This window comes from Aplysia californica, unplaced genomic scaffold, assembly GCF_000002075.1.
Source record: "Aplysia californica isolate F4 #8 unplaced genomic scaffold, AplCal3.0 scaffold00271, whole genome shotgun sequence".
NCBI classification, from domain to species: Eukaryota; Metazoa; Mollusca; class Gastropoda; order Aplysiida; family Aplysiidae; genus Aplysia; species Aplysia californica.
In genome coordinates, this window is record NW_004797541.1 from 455403 (window position 1) to 473820 (window position 18418).

Sequence of the window (18418 nt, forward strand, 5' to 3'; positions counted from 1 at the left end):
GTGAAATTTATATAATCTTATACATAGAAAGATAGATACACAAGGGGGAGGGGGGAGGGAATGGAAAGTGGCTGTCATGGCAGGTTCGACTGTTTTTGATTATAAAAATTATGTGCACACTCCAAAGAGGTTGTATCGAAGGCTCTCGTGGTCTAGAGGTTAAGGTGCTCGCCTTTCATTCATCAATTATAAGTCCGGGGTTCGAATCCGGATAGCAACGGAAATCTTTTTCTCTAAAATCATCTCCTTTCACCTCCTTTCCTGCCCTCTAGCAATGTTCTGTCGTCTGCTTTGGCCTCCTTGCACTTTCTGCCCTCACTCGCTCACCTCCTTTGCCCCTTCCTCTAGGCCTGTCCCCGTAGAATTATGCAAAGTTAGATGGCCAAATTATGCAAAAAAAAGCCAAATTACGCAAGTTACCATAACACCATTCGCGACATGTTTTGCACTTTTTCAACACAAATTTTCATGATTTTCATGTTTTATGTACAGAAAAATTTAAAACAGAACATATCAGTATCACTAATTTGTTGTGTATTTGGAAAGAAAACAATACACATCAGTAAGAAAAAAAACAACCAAAAAATATAATCTCTGTAATTTTTAGCTGTAGATCTACATACATCTAGATATCTAGAGGAAAGAAAAATGTAAAAAAAATTATTTTTTTAAAAGGACATCTGGATCTCTGATGCTGGCACATTACTAAAACCAGGGACACCTGTCAAACATGAAACATCAGCAGACATGAGAACAACTTTTGATGGATTCACATTGCAAAATTGAGCGTGCTCAAGGAACAAAATCCCAACCCATAACCAAGATCTTCTAACAAGGGAAATAACCAACTTGTCACTTAAATGAGACTTATTACGGCGATTATTTCCCTTTATTCACATGGTGAGGCGTTAATTGTTTTGTGAAAAAAAAACCCCAGTACAAAACGTGAAAAAACGCGGGGAATCCAAAATTATGCAAATGTTGCAGAATTACTTCAATTACGCCAAAAAACCACAAAAAGACCGCGGCCGCACAATCGCATTATAATCCTACAGGGAGAGCTCTAGGCTCCTGATCTTTCTGCAGCCTTTCTACTGCTACTCAGTGGCTCCTTTTTGCTTCCCACTGCTGCGTTTCAGCCACACCCCTGATCGTAAGGTAGGAAAGATCTACACCTTGCCTTCTCGGACATGGGTGAAAAATCTCGGAGGTCCCGTGTGCAAGCTGCAAACGTTAAAGATCCCTTGGTGGTTCAAAATCGATACGAGTAGATCTAGGCTTCGGCCGCCACCCGGGGAAAATTCAAAATTTCCTATCAGCTGAATATGTTTAATTTTAATGTGTCCTGTGCGCTCATATGACCGTACGCATTTGGGAGCCCCGTAAAACACCTACAAAAAAACCAAAAAAAGAGGTTATAATAAATGATACTAGATTATATCTAGTCTGAGCAACACCAAATGGACAACTTGTCGACCTCATTACACAGGCAGTGTGTTACAGTAGGCCTAGTGTGCTGTATCGTGACTGGCCGTCTAAATTAAGTTTTCATTTCCCATTCGACCACAAAACAAAAACAAACAAGCGAACAAAAACTACCATGTCGGGTGTCTTAATAACAGTGCACACTTTTGCGGGACCGCTGTAGGCCTACTTTCACTTACAAACAAAGGGAAATAGCACGGGGAATTTTCAACATGAAAATCTCTGGATTATGTCTACTTCGCACTTAAGCACGCTTCGGCTTTTCCCCGATGACCGTGCTTAAACTTAAAGCCGGCATGGACTGTACTACTATGAGACACTACGAGAGAGTGCCACCCAGGTAAAGATAGTGTAACTTTGACTCAGCCACGTTGTGTACACACTTTTTATAGCCTACCCCAAATTTGACCCGGAAGTCCATTCGGAGGATTTGACCTTTTCACTTGACCAAAGTGTGCCAAAATGGTAGCCTAGATTTTTCCCCTCCATGAAGAAAAAATCTGGCCCTCATTCAAACCATTGGGATTGAGCAAAATTTTGCGTATCGTGCTTTGTTCTTACAATATATTCATTACGATTAAGTTGTACACTGAGACAAAACTGTACTAAATGAGAAAGGTGCACCTTTATGAAAGTGGCACGAACTCAGTTGCCTGAAAAGGATGTCCCCCGGTAGTTTGAGCATGTGTGGCCTATATAAGCTAAACCCCCCTCCCTTACCTTATTTAGGCTATACGTGGCCTAAATAAGCACACTCCCTTGAAACAAAACACCCCTCGGCGTTTGAAAGTTGATGAAAAAACAAGCACAGGCAAACACATTGTATAGTGTATTCTAAACTAATCCTCCATCACAACAGGTTAAATGTTAAATAAATTTAAAAATAAAGAAGAATAGCTCTGGTGGGTGTAATTCGTCATGTATCATGTACATGGTGTAATATCTTTGGAAAAGACTTGTATTGTGTTGTCTGAAAAGGGAGGGACACAATGCTCCCATTATATATTGGAGCATAGGTCTTTAGATGTAGGAGCTTTGAGACAAAACCAGATCAATGTATATTAATATTACATCAAAATTTGTTTGTTTGAGGACTTTTAATTTTAAGGCACTATTGACTCAGACAGTTTTAGTAGAGGTTTTATGGCACTCGCAACTGCATAAGAGTGCCAGAAGATTAGAGGTGTTACAAGCGAGTAACAAACACAAAAAAGGAGGAGGAGAGATCAAGACGATAGATGTTTGATAGCCCGCCAACCACCCATTCTATTGACTCAGTTTTGGTCAACATCAAAAGAATTTTGGAAAATAATGACAAAAGTTGAAGAAGTAGGAGGATTATCGCAGACGAGACATTGCAGTAGTGTAAAGCAACCAAACAAAAAATTGTAAAACAGAAAAGGTTGTTATTATTGTTAAGGACGTGATAATTCATCCTGTTACTACTGTCAGGCAGTCTGTGTTGGAGGCAGGATGCCAGCAGCCGAACACGTGTAGTGTATGGTTCCGGCAGGCGGTTTTGCCAAGGAGCCCTTAATATCCATTGCTTAGGTTGTGTAGAAAAGTCAACACATGAGATCTTGCAAAAGAAGAACAAGACTGAAGAATTACCCCCCCCCCCAAAAAAAAAGAGAGAAAACAAAGTAGAAGACTTACCAGACTTTCAACATGCTGTGCATTTGATAATAACTTATATAACAATGAAATTCCCATTTTTGTAAAACGTCTTGAAACAATGAAATTTTATTAACAAACTTGAAACTGAACAATAAAAACGGACAAAAAAAGTAGATCAATGCATTTTTGTTTACACATAACAATATCATAAAAATGCCTCGGTCCAAATGAACATGAGAACGAATTGCTCCCATTGTCAAAATACTTTTGAAGAAATCATGAACTATGCACGATTAGACTGGGACTGATTCTCATACTGTAGTCCACTTAGTACATTAACCCCCGCCAAACACACACGATAAATAGCATGACAGGGAAAGAGACAAAAACAGAACAGTTAGTTACATAAGGTGAAAATGGTAAGGACGACCCTATCAACTCTGGGTTTAACGTCCATCTCCGAAAAGACTGAGCCAGGTGGGAAATTCGTGTTAAGTGCCTTTCCCTCGGGCCGAGCTGAGGCTCGAACCCCAGACCATGCAATCTCTGGATTACAAGTCCATTAGTCTAACCACTGGGCTACGGACTAAAGTATAAGGAAGGAGGTATGTTGTACAGTGGAATCCTGTTATAACGAGAGGGAGAGGACCGAATCAAAATGTCCGTTATAGCAGGATTCTTGCTATAAGGGATCCAGTAATAAATTCAAGGGAAACTGTAAAGTAGGCCTAATCTATAAGTTTGGTGTTCTGTTTTTCCTTTTGCTATCTCCCCTGATGATGATTTTGTTTCTACATGACCTCTAGGTCTTACTTGATCAAAAATCGAATCAGGTATGTTTCTCTAGCGCTAGATCTAGCGATGTGGACTGACAGCTCGGTGTTGGTGACCAGAAAGGGCTCTGGGCTAACTCGCCCGCTGTGTCCCCCCCCCCACCCCACCCCGTGGTGCATTCTGTCTGCTTGCGCACGTCACACATTCGCTCCATCCATCACATTGCTGTGACCTCTCCATCCCCGCATCGGAGAAGTGAGAAGCATGGTAGGCCTTGATAATCTAAACTGGCCTATCATACGATGTGTTCTGCTTGTCTGCGCATGCCACACCCTCCCTACTCAGTTGCCCAGGCCTTCATTGTTGACACACATGGGCTCTAATATTCTTTGTTTCGAAAGATCAGCAACAAGTTTCTCACCTGGCAAGGTCTTGCATTATGTATAATTGGCCTATGCCATGTGCACAGAAGCAGCAATATTCCGCTATAACCGATTCGCAAGTGTGTCTGATAGCACTATAGCAGTATTTTGTTTACAAAGGTAAAGAGGAGAAAAAAACGGGGTTTTAGAATAGTGTTTTTTATTATTTTATAGCAGACTTCTCGTTTTTTCCGGACTCGTTATTAGTGGACTCCACTGTACTGTAAAGAAGTGTAGAGGAACAGGCCTTCTGACTAAAACTAATGAAAGCCTTTACTACAATACTAGAGTCAGTTGATTAGTCTTGAAGTAAAGAGCTTGCCTCTCAAGTCTCATCAAATGTTTAATGCTGTAGGGACTACCAGTATACCTAGCACGAATGCCATGGACGGCGGATAATTTTTGCTTTTTTTTAATGTTTCAGATTTTTTCAACAACCTTGAATTTAGGTTAGGTCAAGTGGGTGGAATAGAGTATCTAGTAGTCATCTCAAATACGTGTAAAGACAAAAACGTTGGAGGTACTGTGTGCATGTTAAAGAGCTACCTTTGTAACACTATTAAGTTTAAGTCTGAAACTTGTGAGGAGCAGCCCCCCCCCCCCCCCTTCCACCATAAATGCATTTAACTTTAAAGAGCTCATATTAAACTAGCTTAATAAACAGTCAATAAGCACCCAATCCACCTCATAAGTAAACAGTCCAATAGAAACAAATGTAGTATCATGTTGTATGGTGCTCGGTTGGCACAGTTGGTATCAAGCTACACTATGAAGTAGATGGCCTTGGTTCGAATCTCAGGCTTGGTGTTCTTGAGCTCAGGTCATTTTATGGGGTTAAGGTCATTTTATGGAGTTATCAAGGCTCTCAGTCCATTTGGCGGCGTCGTATAGGAGATGGACATTACATTTGGAGGTCCCACCACTTAATTAACCTAATAAGCATTGAGAGGGACGTTAAACCCTTACACTTAAACTTTCACTAAACAAACACATGTAGGCCATCATATGGTAGAACATCTGGCAGAGAGGAAATACTCAAGGTAGGGTGTTAAAACTGAATAGAGCATGGAGTCTTTCGTCTAAAAATTCCATGTTTTTGAAAACTTAGCTAATTTTGAGAACATTTTTTCAGAACACTGCTAGACCTTGTTTCAATTCACTTTCAACCCACCCAGTGCGCATAACCTTTGGCCCCACGTACCAGGATGCAGATGGGCAACATCAGTACTATTCATCTCAGTAAAAGTATCCAAACCTAAAATGGAATAGAATAGCACTAAAAAAAAAACCCCATTAGATCTAGCACTCATTCACAAATCTACATCATGGTGTCAGTGTAAAGCAGCACTTAATGCTAGGTCTACCTGACATGCAAAAAAATCAACCAAAAAAACCCCACCCCAATTGTAAACAAACTGATTTTTGTGCTCATAAAGCCCCACTAACCATTCAGAAAGAAAATCATAAATTTAACAAGTGCACATACATGTCTAAAAGGAGATCATTCCGACAACGTGTTTGTGATTACACTGTCACCGATATTGTCCTGTGGAGGAAAAGTGTTAAATTTTAAGCACCCACAGAATCATCATGCTGGTCATTGACATTACAACACGACAGTAGCTGGTCTGTTAATGACCACCATCAATAATTTTGTTGTTGCCACATCTTAGACTAAGTTATGTTGACAACTTGGTCACAGCGAATACATCCAGAGGTAGCACTTGCCCCAGTCAGTGAAAAGACTTCCTAGTCTCCAGGCGAATCTAGAGCACAGTAAGTCATCTACCTTAAACTAAAGATACAAGGTCTGTTCTGATTCATTCCACATTACAGTACACATCATTACCATCGGCTAAAAATTTCAAGCACAAATAATAGAAAAATACAGTTGACAAATCAAAGAACTGATTCCAAACAGGCTGCAGGAAGAGCATACCTTTAAAAGCTATCTGGCATATTTTTAATAAGTCCCTGAACACGTAACAATATGATTTCATTAGTGCTCAGGCAACTTTGTTCTGTGTAAGGTGGGCGCACAACAAGAGCATCTGAAATGGAAAGCGACTGTTCATCGTGTCCTGAAACTGATACAGGAAAGCGATTTTTCTCCAACCATAACTTCAGCTTTTCCTTTCGAGCTTGAAGCTCATCCTCCCCCAGCACTTCATCCACACCTGCACGGAATAAAGAACCAAACCATTTCTTAACTCCATCATCCGGTTCCTGTGACACTTTAATCTTAACCACAGATGACCTCAGAATGATCTTCATTGAAAATTCAGTCGAGGGTACCGGTTCACCACTTCGAGAACTAATCAGCACCATGCACTCAGACACAGGATCCACAGTGTAGACATATCCTGTGTGTTGCATTCCGTCGTCTGTGTCAATTACAACATTACAATGTACCAACTCTGTCCAGCCCTTTGGGTCATGAGAGAAAATAGGATGACTCGCAGTCTCCATCCCAGAGTTTACAGGTTGAGCCATGAAGATGAACCAGGTGGAAAAGAAAACTATCCACTCCCAGATTTAGTAACAGATTTTGGTGCTACTCTTTATCATCAAGAGCTGTTACTTGGTATCTCACCATTACTTCTCCCCATGAGATCAAAATTGTTTCCAGATTTGTAATTTACTAACAGGTCAGTCTTCAAAATCAGTTGCTCTTGTAATATCGTCTTCAATCGAAGTTGTTCTTCTTGACTATGCTGAGTACCAGGAAGACGATCAACACACTCTCGGGCTCGCTGGAATTGGGCCTTCAGCTCAATCATCTTCTGAGTCACATCACTGGGGTCATTTTCAATACTGAAAAATAAATTATTTGTTGTCTTGAGTTATAATCTGGACATTTAAAACAGGACATTCAGTATGAACACATAAAAAGCACATGCATGATGGTATATCAGGACTGCCCACCCACAAGCATTTATGTTAATCAACAAAAAAAATAATATAGTAATCTAGCTCAAACATTCATAATATGGCCATGGATTGTGTTTTACCCTAGGGGTGTCAAGGACAGGGCTTGTAGTCAAGCAAGTAAAACATTCGCCTTACTCCTAGCTTTGACACTTCTAAAGTCTAACGTTTTTCTAAGGGCAAAGCCTTGAGCACCACTGAGTGACTACAAGGGCTCACTGCCGAGAGGGTGTTATTACACAGTTAAAATTTGACAGCTCTATGTGACGTAGTGACATAGACTGTCCAGGTCTGGTAGTTTTTCTCTCAAATACACAGGGAATTTTGACAGTGAGTTGTGGTAGACCAAATTTTTAAAATATCGGAATCAGGTGTGTTATAATCGTATTTTCGTAAAATTGAATAAAAATCCTATCGTAATGATTCCGACAAATTCGTAATGGTCGGCAGCCCTAATATAAAAATAACAGACAAATTAAAAGAGCAAATTCCATTAATTCAACCCAGAGAACAGAAATAGATGAGAGCTGTTCAGACTACTTAAAGAAACTAAATAGGTCACTGAAGCACGTGTAAGTAATCCCAAGAGACAAGCTAAATGCTCCTAACTGCTGGTAACACCCAACTTAATGACCGGCAACATTAAAACTACAACAAAGCTGCTGACAAAAAATTTCTAGAGAATAAGTAATTAATGCATGTCATGTGCGCATGGGACATTTTCCTTTCCAATGAACAACTACTGTATAAAACATGATCTCCACATGACATACATCCTGAGATATTATGTAGAGAGTAGAAATTTCATTGCTATTGCTGGTGGCCTTTCCAAGGTGACTGCCATTGACATCCTCCTCTGTTTACGGTGAATTAATTTGAGAAATGCACTGGATTTAGAAAAATTATACCCATTATATTTCATTTAAGCATTAGCATTTCAATGAACAGTAATACCACATTTAATTCACTGTGAAAAGAACTAACACTTTCAAAGCCATTAAACACATAGGTCAAGGGCAAGGACATCCTATGAACATCACCGATCATTGGATAAGGCACGGGATCAACTAAGAGTTATTGGTGAGGGAAACCCAAGAGTCTTGGGGGTAACCCCGGAAGACGACAAAAACAGATGGCAGAAATTCATCTTACTTTACTTTACTTTTATCCGCCACTTACAGTGCTTCCACCAGCTGAAGCTGAAAAGTAAAGAAAATTCTGCTCGGGGTCTGGGGGCCCCCAGCAGGGTCCAGGGACAGAGTCCTGGTGGGGGTTCAGGGGGCGAAGCCCACAAAGAAATTGAAATTTAGTGCTTTTAGAGGGTTGAAAATGGCATTTCAGAGCCTGTTTGAAGAGATTGCCTACAACCCATAACATTTTCACCTACATTTCGTCTCGTTTGATTTCTTCACCAACATATCTTTCCATTGCTGGCAATGTTTAAAATCAGGTTCCCCTTTCATTGTGAAGATAGGCAGAAGGAATGAGTGAATAGTAGTGGCGGGCAGAATCCGGATGATTTATCCGAATAACCGGTTTATTCTCAATGAATCGTTATCCGGATTCAGGCTCCTGACTCTTTTTCCTAATCCGTTTGTGAAAAATGGTTCTAACCCATTTGCTGAAGAGATTCATAACCCATTTGCAGAAGAGGATCAGACTCTCTTTCTAAACCTGTTTGCACAAACGGGTCGGACTCTCTTTCATAACTCGTTTGGGAGATGTTTCCCTTGTTTTAGACTTGTTTAGCCCTCAGACCTTGGCATGTTTCGTTAGTTGACCTCTTTCTCCGGGTTTTTAGGGAGCACAATGTAGTTATTCCCCCTGATCTGACATGACAAACTTTGGCTTACATTACAGGGTTTCTAGGCTAGGCAAAAAGTCATAATATACACTGGGCCTAGCAGATGATAACCTGAAGATAAGCGTAGTCACGATGCGTTGAGTTGGGAGACATGACAACACTAAGATTGGCGGCACGTGTGATGTCGGCGAGTGGGACTCGCGCCTTTAAACTTTGAAGGTTGAGAAATCTTGTAGCACGTTGGGTGTCTTAGATATATATTTTTACTTTGACTTTTGTAGCATAGGCTACTGTTACGTTTTCATTGTTCAGTGATCTAAATCTATATATGGTAAAATTAAAGATTAGCAGACCACCTTGCACTAAAAACTGTTGCGATCTAGATCTACCTATTATTTTTGTGACTTGAGCTGGGGGGTGAACCCCCTTGCACCACCCCCCCCCCCCTTTTTCTACCGGAGTAAATCTAGATCTAGAATCTAGTGGTAGTCTGTTAATGTTCAAAGAGGCCATATATATTTTTGGAGATCGCCTAAGTGTGCGGGTGCGCGGCGCGCGCGTATGTGTAGTGTGTGAGAGAGAGATTGGTGGTGGTGGGGGAGGAGCGGCGGCGGCAAGGACGTTTTTGGCCAGTCGCCAGGAACTTTTCTTTCTGTCCATGCTTTCTCCTGGAAGATTTTTGTAAGCCAAGTTATTCCAGTTTCTCCACATGCTAGGATGGTCTCCGTGGTGAGCTCATCTATTCCTGCGCTTCTGTTTTTTGGGCTTGTTTTAACTGCTTGTCTGACCTCTGATGGCAGGATGGTTGGTTCTTCTTCCTCTGGGTGACTTGGTTGGAATTCTTCGTTTGTTTGCTTTTGAGTGGTGTTCAAGAGTTCTGAGAAATATTCCCTCCATCTAGATTTAATTTTGGAGCTGTCGTTAATGGGGTTTTCTGTTTTGTCATTAATTATAGCCATTGGGTCGTACGGTTCTTCTCTGAGCCTCATTGATTTTACACTTCTCTGCAGTAGACCTGCATGTGAGCCTCAACCAGATAGTCTGAAAATTTTGCGCAACCCCCCCCCCCCCATAAGAGCTTTTGTGGGTGTCATAAGTAACGAGCGACCACCCCAACAAACACAGAAGAGACATAACCCTAACCCTAGGCATACCCCAAAAAAGAACCTGCAACGGGCCTCAATGTAAAAAGGCCAGCACAAGTCCAAAATGAAAAAAAAAAAAAAAACCCCACCCCAAAACAAACAAGAAGCATAATATGGCCTACATCTACATTGATAAAAAGGGTTTGATACAGTAACACAATAGAATTGGAATATGATTCCTCCATATATATAGATATCTAATAATCTAACTTGTAGAACAAGAAGTGAATAATAGGAATGGCCTAGGCCTTCTTGAACAAGAAATCCGCATCCGCTTCTGAACAGAGGGACTCAGCTGAGTCTAGAGTCTAGGCCTAGATATCTCTAGATCTAGATTCTAAATTTATAATTCACGCACCTGATGAAATGCTTTTAACCAACATTAATATATTACAGCACAACCTATGATAGGGTTTGACACAATAGAATTGGAATATGAATCCTCCATTGAGGTCTATAATGATCTATAAATCTAGATCTAGATCTAGATTCTATTTTGTAAGTGAGTCGGACTTGAATGAATCCACACGATCTGAACAACTGAATTAAAGTCAACAAACGAAATTCAAAATGGCCGCTCGAGCACGAAACTGAAAGTAGATAATTTAGGCCGTCGTCATCCTTTTTTGTATTCGCATTTCTACTCAGGTTCCGACAATTATGTCGGAAACGCCGACACGAAAACGAAAGTGCCGACAAAGCCGACGGGAGAAAAAGGGGGCGCTGGCAGTCGGCCAGGCCTCGCACTACGCACATTGACTGATACAGGTGGGCCTAGCGATAGCATCGGCCGGCTCGCGGGTCGGGTCGCGATTGTCGGCAAACATGCAGGTCTAATTTTAGCACACAGATGCAGACCCCGCACTAAACGAAATGCGTTGCCCGCGCAGGACGACGACTGATCAGGGACCAGTTGTGGAGCGCCGCGCGGGATTGCGCTTATCGGGCTAAATCTGGGACCAGAATCTTAAGGGTTTTAAACTCAGTTAATAGGTCATTGATGATGCTATGAATAACGGGAGTCTCTAAGCCTAAGGTGACAGGTTATTTTATAACAAATTTTATAAGTCTAGTGTTAGAGGCTAGTCTGTCGTTCAGCCATTGAGAATTGAGATGCTGCGAGATTGAAAGGGGGTGGGGGCTGAGGGCTGTCGGTCTGTCTACTGGGGATGGGTGTGGGCAGGGTGTGCACTCGGTGACGGCGCGTGTGACGAGCGGAGGGGCAATGTATTTTTTATGAATGAAGAGGCTAGCCATACTTAATGACGTCTAGACTGCTAGGCTAGCCTAGACAGCTGGGCTATCCGTACCTATTCTTAACTCTTATCCTGTGCCTGTGCCCAGATGCGCATCTTATCAGCAACCTTATCAGCAACCGATTTCGTCGGACGTGCCGGGCAGGCCGCCGGAGTCACTCAGTGTGTACTGTTGGTGTACAGCGCGCGCGCGCCGGGAAACGTGTGTTTTCGCCATGAATACCGCGGGAGTGTGTTAACTGATGATGAAAATAACGCTCTATCCTTCATAGCTTTCTTTTTATAAAGTGTTACAAACACATGAATAACCCCCTCTCACAAGCTGATAAGACATTACGAGTAGTTACGCCCATTTGAATAACCTTTCTGGACGCTCTTATTGTTATGAATGACCTGAGGTTCGAAAAGGGATAATTTAGGTCAATTTCCGAATGTTTTACACTCAAATTGTTCTTTGTACCTGCACAATGGTATTTTTAAAACTATCAAACAAGCTCATTTTTTATCAGGTAGTATCATTTCATGCAAAATCAAGCTCATTTGAAATGTTTTGTATAGAAAAATGGAAGTCTTGTTTCCTGACTATCCTTTCGAGCTCCTCATGTCTAAGTGGGTCAATTTCTTCTATAATTTCATTGGACGAACATCTAGAGCTATCAACTTGGCATGTTTTGAATGAGACGTAAGCCTCGATTACGAACCAACGCAGGTGGTTCTAGAAGAAGGCCACAAACGCACACGAACTCAAGCAGACTGGCGCACACACACTTGACCTGCGTGAATGGGGATCCGGCTTGCGACCCGAATGACACGTAAGAGAATGCGCGCTGCGCGTGCGCTGAGCCAGGAGCTACACTGACTCGGGACCAGAACGCAGGCGAGGTGCCGAAATAGACTTATCGGGCTACATAAACCCAGCTCCCGCAGGATGAGGGTTAATATGATGGCTAGACTGACCCTAAAAAAAAGGCCTTCTGAATAGTTGTTATTGTTGTTGTTGTTAGCGATCCAATGTAGCATCTGAGCGTTAACTCTTCTGCATGATGCCATTCGGTAATAGTTGCATGTTTGTTCTAACTGTTGTCTTGAGGAGTAGAGGCAATTAGATGTGTGGGGTAGCTTGGGAAGAAAACATCCCCTTAAATCAGTTAGTTTTCTACAGAAAAACAGATGATGTTCCACTGTCTCTGAGGGGTAGTCACATAGTGGGCAGGCAGCAGACTGTTGTGTTCTAAGTTGGAAGATTATGGATTGATCTCCCCTCCTCAACTCATTGATTGGATCTTTATGGATTCATGTCCCATACATCATCTCATTGATCGGATCTTTGACCAGTGGATCATTCATGTGGCCACTCTTCCGTGAGGTTTGACTTGATCATTTGGCAGCAGGTGGTGTAATTCGTAGGAATTTCAGGCTGAGGGAGACTAGCTCCTTTCTTTGCCAGAGCATATATCAGCTCTTTCATTTCCCGGTATCCCAGTGTGGGCAGGAATCCATTGTAGGACAACCCTGACGTGGTGCCTACTTATCAAGTTATGTAGACTCCAAATCAAATGCAATATATATATCTTTGTTCACATCAGTCCCACTCTCAAGTGTCTCTAGTGTTGAAAGGCTGTCTGTAATATAACGATGTCTGTGGTAGTAGGTACCGCAGGCGAGCCGTTTTCAAGGCAGACAGCTACAGCTGGAGCCAGATTTGGACAACTTCATCCAACTATTAGCTGGTTTTAATTTTTGTAAACACTAATAAAAATTATACCACTGTTTTCTGTGTCTTTCCTTCTCCATGGTGAACGAGAAACTGATACTTATGATTCCATATTTAGTTTTTAATTGACTAAAGTTTAACACGGGAAAACTCGGCCGTCTCGCAATTTTGCGTGCTTAGATTTGGGGGGGGGGGGGGGGGGGGGGGGGGGCCTGTTTTAAATTTCGATTTCTCAGTCGTGAATCATCGAATTTTCTTGCGGTTTGAAACATAAAAATCTGGGATTTCAGGAGAATTTCCGGGGAATGTGTTTATGTTTTTATTCTGAGCGGAAAGCTTGGGTGGTACGATTTAAAGACGAAGAAAGCATTTTAAAATATGAAATTCGACACAAATCGGGCTATCCGTGCCAGGATCATATTCCCAGACATCTCTACCATCAAGTTTATGTGTTTAGAAAAGCCAACTACGTTCCACGAAGTAGAAATATTACTTTTTCTGAAGTGGGGTACAAACCACTTTCGGGAGATCGTCATTCTGCCATTGCGGCTGTTCCATCGCCCATTTCCGCCCCCTCTGACTTGACCCAACCAGCAGACGATTATAATGATGGTTCAGTAAAAGAAACATTCGATAGATCTGTTTATGACGTCAATTTATGTAAGTATTATCATAATTTTCTTTTAGGATACTTATGAATATCGTGTTTTGAAAAATAAGACTAATCGGCCACCACTTGCCGTGTGGTTGGATTGTTATTGTTTGGTGGGAATCACGCCGACCTACATTTTCCACACCTCATAGTGAATTAATTGCGATCTATACAAATGTATCGCTTTGTGGTGGTATTTTTGCTGTCTTTTCAACTAAGAACATCTTATTTATTCTAAATGCATCGAAATCTAAGCATCTCTGGTCGACAAAGTGAAAAAATAAAGCCGTGAAGAGTTGAACCGGGAGTTCTATTTATAGTAACATGTCATCACACACTACTAAATACTCGGAAGGGGGTTACCGGGTGTTAGTGTCACCGATGGTAATGTTCGTAGATCTATATTGTTTGGCATTTAATTCGGTAACAAAAAAGGCTAGATCTACGTTCTTGATCGGTGGATATTCAATTATTGAATCAACCAGCCTTTTTACGTATTCTTAGACTTAGTTAGACCTAGATGTCACCTGATAGGCTAATTGGAGAAACCCCCCCCCCCTCTTTCTTCCATCCACTTACTGGACACACGATGATACATTGTTGTATTTCCCCAGCCACTGGTTGCTTTCTCAGCTAAAATGATAAATAAATCTAGAACTAGATCTATATTATACAAGATGAACCACGGTAGAACAGTATGTTAATTTAATTCCAATTTTTAAACCCCCTGAGCAGAAATCTTAATTTTCTGAACCAATATTGATGACTTTTTTCACATTATTGTCCATATCTGAGCAGAAATGATTTGAAGTTTTTTTTCTTTCTATAAACTAATTCACTGTACAGAGCCTGAAAAGAGCTTTAATTTGATATATAATGCAACCTTGTAGCACAATGTGTTGATTTTATATGAATTTTTTTCTAGTCGGCAGACGTTATAATTTTCACTCAATAATGGCAGGTTTTTGGGCATTAGGGCCCTATTATGGAGTGTTATGAGAGTTTTAGTAAACAATTTTCATTTGGCCCCGTAGAGCTTGCATTGAGCTTTAATTTGATGTATGATTTAGCCCTGTAGCTTAATTTATTCACTTGTTGTGATGCTTTTTGCCCGAGGATGTACCAGAGTTCCCCTAATTTTTTTCCAAGAGGCGTTTTTTGCACCGAAGCCTACTTCAGAGGAGTCCAGAAAAGTTACTTATGGTCAGAGAGGTCTGAAAAAAATTCAGCTAAGTCTATGCATGTATTTGTATTGATTGTGTGATTTTCACTAATGAGGAGGCAGTTTTGACTAATTTGGAAGAGGTTAAAATAGGGTTCTGAGCTCTTAATGACAAATTTTGGCTTTTTTTTCCAATTTTTGAAGGCCTATATCTTGGAAACCAGTCATTCTAACATGCTTTAATTTAAAGATATCAATATTTGTGTTGACAGCTCTGGGAAAAACAAAGTTTTCATTGATTTGATCATGCACTTTGTATACACCTCAAACATGGGTGAAAGTCGCAGTTGAAAAGGTTTCGTTTAAAAATAAAACTTTGAAATACCATATCTCGATTGTTTATTGATGGATTTTGATAATTCTTTTTTTAATGTTTTTATTTCATAGAGTAGATTTGAAACCCTGAGGTTTAAACGTCAATATTGTTCAAAAAAATGTTCGCTTGTGGTACCTAGTGGTAGCAAGTGGGTTAGTGTCAAACAAGTAGTTGATGTAGTTTGCTGTTTTGGTGATAGCCTGTTGTTCGGCAATGAAATTGGAGCAGAAGTACCCGCTGGAGTTGAAGACTTCTTTTTTTTCCCCACTGGGCAAGTTGATCACTGACCCATATCCACCAGTGTTGATTGTTGCCTTAACTCTAGTCCTGCGGGGTTAACCGGAAGAGGGCTCTTATCGATCGATGACCCACTTACGTCGCCTGCGGGCTTGTGCCGGGGGGCGCCGGGGTCAGGCACTGGTCACGCGAGCGTGCCGCGGCAGGTCAGGGAAACACCTCATCTTTTATAGCAAACTGATACGATCAATGAAGTGTTACGATCACACAAATAATCCCATTATCCCCTCGTCGGTATATCAGAGACGCTGAGATTGGAAGTTACACCAAAATGAATAACTTTTCCAGAGTTTTCCAGATTTCACACCTCTATGAATGAACTTGCGAACAGCTGCTTATCAGCTATCGTTCGAAAGGGGGAAAAAATGGGATAATTTCCGAATATTTTTTTTATTCAGTTGCTCTCAAATGTCTCCCTCTGGCAGGACAATGGTTCAAAAACCACCAAATATGATTATTTACATCAGGAAACAACGTTTGGTGTAAGAATTAGATCGTTTGAAAAGTGAGGAAAGGTGTTTGCATTGAAAGATGAAAGTCCTATTTCCTGAATATCCTTTCGAGTCCCTCAAGTGTCTAACTGGGTCAAAATGCTCATATTTCATTGGATGAACGTCTCAACCGATGCTCTGTTATCTCTACCAACACCTCGCGTTGCAAAACAATGCAGTAAGTTTCACATGGACACTCAGGCACAAGCAGATTGACGCACACACATGCAGACCCCGCCGTAAACGAAACGGAAGCGTAAACGAAATGCGTTGCCCGCGCGGGACGACGACTGATCAGGGAGGGACCAGCTGTGGAGCGCCGCGCGGGATTGCGCTATCGGGCAAACATTTATCAGGGACCAGAATCTTAAGGGTTTAAAGGCAGGTCCATTAGTGTATGAGTCAGACTAGACTCTAGTCTAGACTAGTAGTCAGAGTGGATCCATGTTGGTGGATAGGAATCAATTGTTTCAAGTTCAAGGGCAGAATGTTTTAGTGCTACAGGATATGTGTTTTTATTGCTCTTGTCCAAAAGTGTTTTCCTAATTTCTGGCTTTGCTATGGTGAGATAGTTTGCCTCGTTCTAGATCTAAATCTAGATCTAAATCTAGATCTACGTTTATTAATCGCGTGATGAAGACCACAAGAAGTGAACCCAGTTGAGCTAGGGCTCGGCGATAATATTCCTAGATCTAGATCTAGATCTATAGACTAATATCTAGACATCTAGATTCTAGATCTACATCGTGACACGACTACATCATAATTTAAAAATATAAGTTCAAGAGGCCTTACCTTTTCAACACTTCATAAACGTAAGGAAGTACGTTCAATTCGTTTTCCAACGCTGCGGCTGCAGCCATGTTGGTAGTGTACTATAGTATTTATTTACTAGAGTATTATAATCGAGTCGAGTAGTCGAGTCACACGGTCCCAAAAATTGTACATTGGTACCCGGCGGTCGAAGGAGGTAAGGCCAACTACACGCAAAGAGTCTACACAAAGAATCTACATAACAAGAGGGTCCACTCCTCTCTTTGAGCCAATTAGAAAAGAAAGAGTCCTCAAAATTCGGTGGCGCCCTCTTCGCAAATGCGCACCCTTTGCGAACAGAGTTACCCTCCTTGTGTTAAAAAATCAAAGTGAAACTTACAAGTTTTGAATAAATAAGAATTCAAATTTCGGAAGAACCCTTTTTTTTAAATGGTTGGGTTGACAAAAAAGGTGTCTGTTTTCTTCCTTTAATTTGACTTTAGAATGAAAGGCAAGAGGGTTATTAAAAAAACAACAAACCATAATTAAACTCCGCACTGAACGAACCCGAACTGCTGATGAACATTGATTTGAACAGCAGTCGAGAAACGAAAGGGAGCTTCAAAACAGACTGCAGCGCACTCGCCATCTGAAGCAAAGAGCGGACTTCCGGCGGACATTTTTTTGGCTGAGTGGACCATCTTATTATGTACTATCTTTGGTCTACATTACAAAGATCGATCTTTGTTGTAGTATCGAAAAAATGAAGCAAAGAAACCAATTACCATTCTTGATTTTCTACTATCATTTTGTACAAATAGGGGATAGGGGTCTATGTGTGTAAAAGTTTCACCAGAGCAGTTTTTACGGAACTGTTCTTTTTTCTTTTTAATCACGCCCGAAGTGTATGGGGATTCCAAGAGGGAAAGGGGCATAAAAAAACAATACCAAAAAAGGTTGAAATGAGTGTGCTTACAACCAGTTGTAACAAAAAACAAACAGACGTACAAACAAAATAAAAAACCGCTAAGAAGAACAATATATTATCTAACATGATAATCTTGTTAATTTTGATTTTGGAGGGTGTTAAGAGAGAAATCTAACACATTCTTTTCTACTTTATGTTGACTAAGATTAAAATTACACACAAGGAGCTGAAAACAAACTGTAACCTCCTTGATTACATGTCATCTTTTCGGGCAAAATGACTAAATATTGAAAAAAACAACAAAAACAGGGCATGGTGTAAACTATCAGTTTAAAGTTAATTACAAAAGCCAACTATGGTCTCTGTCCCCCTCTCCCCTATAGCCTAGCTTGCACATTTCTCTTAAGCTTGAAATTTATTTCTTTAGGACAATTAGGCTTTTGATTTAAAAAAAAAAATCATTTTAGATACAATTATGTCTATGGCCTTACAATCCCGCAACTCGTCTTCAGCCCATTATCCAAAATAACAAACGGAATTTCTACACTTGAGTGTCATGTGATTAAACAAAATGGCGGCGTATGAATGGTATGTTTACTTTGGAACTTACTATG

General features: G+C 40.9%; 2 protein-coding genes across 3 annotated transcripts in view; one reads left to right on the forward strand and one right to left on the reverse strand.

Moving 5' to 3' along the window:
• Nucleotides 1-4714: 4714 nt before the first annotated feature.
• On the reverse strand, nucleotides 4715-17073 carry LOC101855801 (gem-associated protein 6). 2 transcript variants are annotated; one of them, XM_005101144.3, is made up of 2 exons: nucleotides 16919-17073; nucleotides 4715-7112 (listed from the first exon to the last, which is right to left on the reverse strand). In XM_005101144.3, exon 2 carries the CDS (start codon nucleotides 6789-6791, stop codon nucleotides 6240-6242), a length of 552 nt encoding a protein of 183 aa, XP_005101201.2. In that variant the 5' UTR covers nucleotides 6792-7112; nucleotides 16919-17073; the 3' UTR covers nucleotides 4715-6239. The 2 variants fall into 2 exon arrangements, with proteins under 2 accessions (XP_005101201.2, XP_035826371.1); XM_035970478.1 differs by lacking the exon at nucleotides 16919-17073 and adding an exon at nucleotides 10534-10574.
• A 1248-nt stretch (nucleotides 17074-18321) lies between these two features.
• The window catches only part of LOC101856272 (VPS35 endosomal protein sorting factor-like), a 33608-nt gene continuing 33511 nt past the window's right edge, over nucleotides 18322-18418 (forward strand). The window contains exon 1 of the mRNA XM_005101146.3: nucleotides 18322-18392. Coding sequence (XP_005101203.1) covers nucleotides 18376-18392 — 17 coding nt within the window. The 5' untranslated portion in view covers nucleotides 18322-18375. The remainder of the gene's footprint in view (nucleotides 18393-18418) is intronic.

Excerpts from the sequence above, each read along its gene's own strand:
- LOC101855801 (XM_005101144.3), bottom strand. The coding sequence starts at position 6,791 with ATGGCTCAACCTGTAAACTCTGGGATGGAGACTGCGAGTCATCCTATT.